Source organism: Glycine max, chromosome 10 (assembly GCF_000004515.6).
Source record: "Glycine max cultivar Williams 82 chromosome 10, Glycine_max_v4.0, whole genome shotgun sequence".
Lineage (NCBI taxonomy): Eukaryota > Viridiplantae > Streptophyta > Magnoliopsida > Fabales > Fabaceae > Glycine > Glycine max.
The window spans coordinates 10,449,943-10,454,972 of NC_038246.2; the positions used below are offsets into that span (position 1 = coordinate 10,449,943).

Genomic DNA, 5,030 nt, shown 5'->3' on the forward strand with positions numbered 1-5,030 from the left:
ATCGCTTGACGACATTGGCATTTACGAGTGAAGGTAGTTCCTCGTCATCCATGTTAGTGAGCACAAGGGCCCCTCCGGAGAAAGCCTTTTTTACCACGAAGGGCCCTTCGTAGTTCGGTAACCATGTAGTGCGAAAGGGAGCATCTTGTGCCAGTCCTTGTATGACACGGTCATCTTCTGAATATTCTTCTTGATATTCTTGTTGGCTGCCTCCACTGCTCCGTTCATCTTGGGCTTGTAGGGTGTGGAATTATGGTGTTGGATCTTAAATTCCTCGCACATTTCCCCCATCATTTTATTATTCAAATTGGTGTCGTTGTCTGTGATAATCTTCCTTGGCAAACCATACCGGAAAATTATCTCCCTCTTGATGAACGTAACCACCACACTCTTTGTGACACTAGCGTATGAGGCGGCTTCGACCCACTTGGTGAAGTAATCGATCGCCACCAAGATGAAACGATGTTCGTTCGCAGCCTTGGGCTCTATGGCTCAGATCACATCTATCCCTCACATGGAAAAGGGCCACGGTGAGACCAATACATTCAATGACAAGGGCGAAGCGTTGACATTGTCTGCAAAAGTCTGGCATTTGTGACACTTCTTTACATGGAGGCAACAATCACTTTCCATGGTGAGCCAATAATAGCCCGCCCTCAGGATCTTCCAAGCCATGGCGTGCCCGTTAGCATGCGTACCGAAAGAGCCCTCATGGACCTCCTCCAGCATGCGTCCAACTTCCTTAGTGTTCACGCATCGGAGCAACACCATATCATGGTTTCTCTTGTATAGTATGCCCCAGCTTTAAAAGAAACCGGCCGCCAACCTCCTTAAAGTCCTCTTGTCATTGTCGGAAGCTTCCGGTGGGTACTCTTTGCTTTCAACGTATCGCTTGATGTCAAAATACCAAGTTTTACCATCCCACTCCTCCTCTACCAAACAACAATATGCGGGCCTGCCACGACACCTGAACTCAATGTATGGTAGGTCTCCGTGCGGTGTCAGCTGGAACATGGACGCTAAAGTGGCGAGCGCATCGACCATTTGGTTTTCCTCTCGGGGAACATGATGGAAAGAGATCTCATCAATGAACTCAGCCAGCTCCTTAATGTAGGTCTGGTAGGGTATTAGCTTGTGATCCCTAGTTTCCCACTCTCCTCTTAGCTGGTGAATCACCAGTGCCGAGTCTCCGTACTCCTTGAGCAGTTTGACGTTGAAGTCAATTGCTGCCTGGACACCCAGGGCACATGCTTCGTATTCAGCCATGTTATTGGTGCAGTCGAAACCAAGTCTGGCTGTGAAAGGTATGCATTGATTGTCCGGAGAGACCAATTTCGCCCCAACACCATGGCCCAGAACGTTAGATGCTCCATCGAACCACACGATCCACTTGTCCCTGTCCTTTTCTAGCTTCTCTTCAAATAAGGCCATGATGTCCTCATCTGGGAACTCAGGATGCATGGGTTGATAATCATTGAGAGGATGCTGAGCCAAATAGTCCGCCAAGGCACTTCCCTTTATCGCTTTTTGGGTTATGTAGACTATGTCGAACTCGGATAGCAAAACCTGCCACCGAGCAATCTGCCCCATGAGAGCGAGGTTCTCAAATATGTACTTGATCGGGTCCATCTTGGATACCAGCCAGGTGGTATGGCTCAGCATGTACTGTCTTAGTTGGTGGGACACCCATACCAAAGCGCAACATGTCCTTTCCAACAGGGAGTAGTTCATCTCACAGGCCATGAACTTCTTACTTAAGTAGTAGACGACTCACTCTCTTTTTCCCGACTAATCATGCTGCCCCAGCATGCACCCCTTCTGACATACGATGAAACCCAACAGCTTTCCCGACTTGACCCCGAAGGTGCACTTAGCGGGGTTTAACCTTAATTGATGCCTCCTAAGCCTCTCGAACAACCTCCGCAACTTGACAAGGTGTTCTTCCTCAGTTATGGACTTGGCAATCATGTCGTCTACGTAGATTTTGATTTCTCGGTGCATCATGTTGTGGAACAAAGCCACCATAGCCCGTTGATAGGCTGCCCCGACGTTCTTGAGCCCAAAGGACATCACCTTATAGCAGAATGTTCCCCACATGGTAACAAACGTGGTTTTTTCCATATCTTCTGGCGCCATCTTTATTTGATTGTAGCCTGAGAAACCCTCCATGAAGGAAAACAAAGCGAAATTGGTTGTGTTGTCTACGAGGACATCAATGTGTGGCAGAGGAAAATTATCTTTGGGACTGGCTCGATTCAGGTCCCGATAGTCCAAACACATTCGTACCTTCCCATCTTTCTAAGGGATCGACACAATGTTGGCCACTCACTCGGGGTATCGAGCCACCGCCAAGAAATCAACGTCGAACTGCTTTTTCACCTCCTCCTTGATCTTCAGCGACGTCTCGGGTTTCATTCTCCTTAGCTTTTGCTTCACCTCCTCCTTGTTGTTCTGCCTCTATTACAATACAATAAGAATTAATACAAATAGCATCAATTAAGATCAGCATAATCATGTAGCAATATTCTCAATACAATTAGGATTAGCACAATCATACAACAATATTCTCAATATTGTGCATTATATAATCATCCTTTTTCAGCCCCCTGGACTCTTTACAACTGCTAGGTGAATTGTATAGATCCAACTAAAGAGTTTAGTTTTAGAATTTTACATATCTACCGCGAAGGCAATGCTTATGCAGACAAGCTTGCTTCTTTTGGTGCATAGAATGCGGGAAAAAAAATAGTAAGTGTCATGAATCTCTGACATAATCTTCAACCAATTAACATTGTTTGAATGACAACTGTTGTAGTTGGACAGCAATCACATAGTTTTTCCACCATGGTATGCTTTATATTCCTATTGGTTATAGTTTTGGTATGCTTTATGTTCCTATTGGTTATAACTTTGGTGCTAGAATGTTTAATTTGGAGTCCACAAGAGGAGGATCTCCATATGGTGCTGGAGTTTTTGCTGGAGATGGTACAAGACAAGCAAGTGAAATGGAGCTGGAGCTTGCAGAGTATCATGGCAAGTATATATGAAATTAGCCCATAAAAGCTAGATTGAATTCTGTGATTAAAATTCCATTAAGCCCTCCTAGCTAGGTCAGCATTCTAGTCTGTCCCAAGTTGGTGACCTCTAAATCAAACTTCTTAATGCACTCAAACAAACCATTGGTGACCTCAAAATCAAACTCCAAGTCAATGTTGTCATAAAAGAACTCTAGATTTAAGAAGTGGGCAGCTGCATGCAATGATCTATGAAGCTGACAATTCCATCTTTTATCAATGATTGCAAACACATCTTTGTACTTGCTTTCATTGTTGTTGAAAGACTTGATAATTGTTTCTTTTTCCTTGTCCATTGCTGCATAAATATAGCCCATGGCTAGTTTCCTTTCACCATCCACAAGATGAAGCACTTTCACAAGTGGAGCCATGACTTTAAGAGTGTAAACCACACTATTAAAAAAAAAGGCATGAGCACTACCTTTGCAGCTTCTTTTCCCTTAAGCTCCTTAGATAGCTTGTTCAAGGTCCATTCATCAGAAGTAAACATCTTTCTAATATTGACTTTCTCTTTGTGGAGCCTTTCTAAGGTTAGATAAGAAGTGACAAATATAGTAATAGCATGTCTCACCAATTCCCTCTTGTTTGTAAAATTTCTCAACAAACTTAAGGTACAAGAATAGGCATAGATATACCCAACTAGATTAATTGCCCTTCTAATTGTCTTCCTTATCAAGGGAAGCTTCCCAATATCTTCAAGCATCAAATCAATACAATGAGCTGCACAAGGAGTCCAATAAATATGTTTCCTTTTCTCCTCCAACAACTTACCCGCTAAAACATAGTTGCTCCCATTATCGGTTACAACTTGAACAACATTCTTTTCTCCAACTTCCTCCACAGTGGCATCAAGCAACTAAAAAATCTTTTCACCCGTCTTTACAAAATCAGAGTCATCAACAGACTTCAAAAACATGGTACCAACTTGAGAGTTAATAAAAAAATTAATGATGCATCATGTTATGCTGGACTATCATTACCAAAGACAAAAATCATTAATGGTACAAGAGGGCAACATGTTATGAGAAGCACTCATACATGTCTCGGGGAGTTAAAATGTCATATTCTTACATGCCCATACTTCAACCCCATTAACTTATATGATCCGTCTCATGTGAATTGAAGCACCTGAACTCTTAATTTGCTTCAATCAGCTAAAGGGGTGTAGCTTGGATTAGCAAGCCACACACTACTATCTAATGTCTTATCAGAACGTTTCTAATAATATCTTTGATGAATCGTGCCCTATGTACTGCTCCTAATAACACGGCATGCTACTAATTTTAACTCATGTGAAATGAGGAATGAAGTAAAGGCTAAATTACTTTTGGCTACATTAGATAAATTTCTCAATAAACAATTATAAAAATTTAAAATAAAATGAATTAAAATGGATATGAATTAATAACACTTAATCACATATTATGTAGAGATTAATATAGATCATATGATTCAAAACCACCAAATAATTTTTCTTGTTGAAATTTAGTGGTGTTAATTCTAATATGCACTTGAACACATACGTAATAAAGAGGATCAGTTAATTTAGAAAATTTTAAAAAAGTTGAATGAAAGAACTTTTATTGAAGTTAAGCTTATGATTTGATTTTAGGTTATGAAAGAAGTTTAATTATTTTATCGTTTTACTTTTTTTTTTTTTATCTCTGATTAGTGGCATTGCAGGGAAGTTTGTTTAAATATGGTCAAAAATCAAAATCAATTGAAAAAACTACATGGAAAAACTTTTATAAAATTCGAATACACAAGTTAATTTTAATTTATGAGAAATTTAATTCATTTAGTTTTATATTTAACTATTTATTATGGAGAAGAACATTATCGCTACAAGGCACATATAAAATCTACCATTCATAAGTTCTAAAGCAATTTAGAAGGGAAAACACATGATGATGATGATTACATTCAAATGATGCAACCTTGTTGTCATGTAATTGA

The 5,030-nt window shown here is 40.4% G+C and overlaps 1 protein-coding gene across 1 annotated transcript; it reads right to left on the reverse strand.

Moving 5' to 3' along the window:
* Window positions 1–804: 804 nt before the first annotated feature.
* LOC106794754 (uncharacterized protein Mb2253c-like) lies at window positions 805–1,431 on the reverse strand. The gene has a single exon (XM_014762637.1). It carries the CDS (start codon window positions 1,429–1,431, stop codon window positions 805–807), a length of 627 nt encoding a protein of 208 aa, XP_014618123.1.
* Window positions 1,432–5,030: the final 3,599 nt, after the last annotated feature.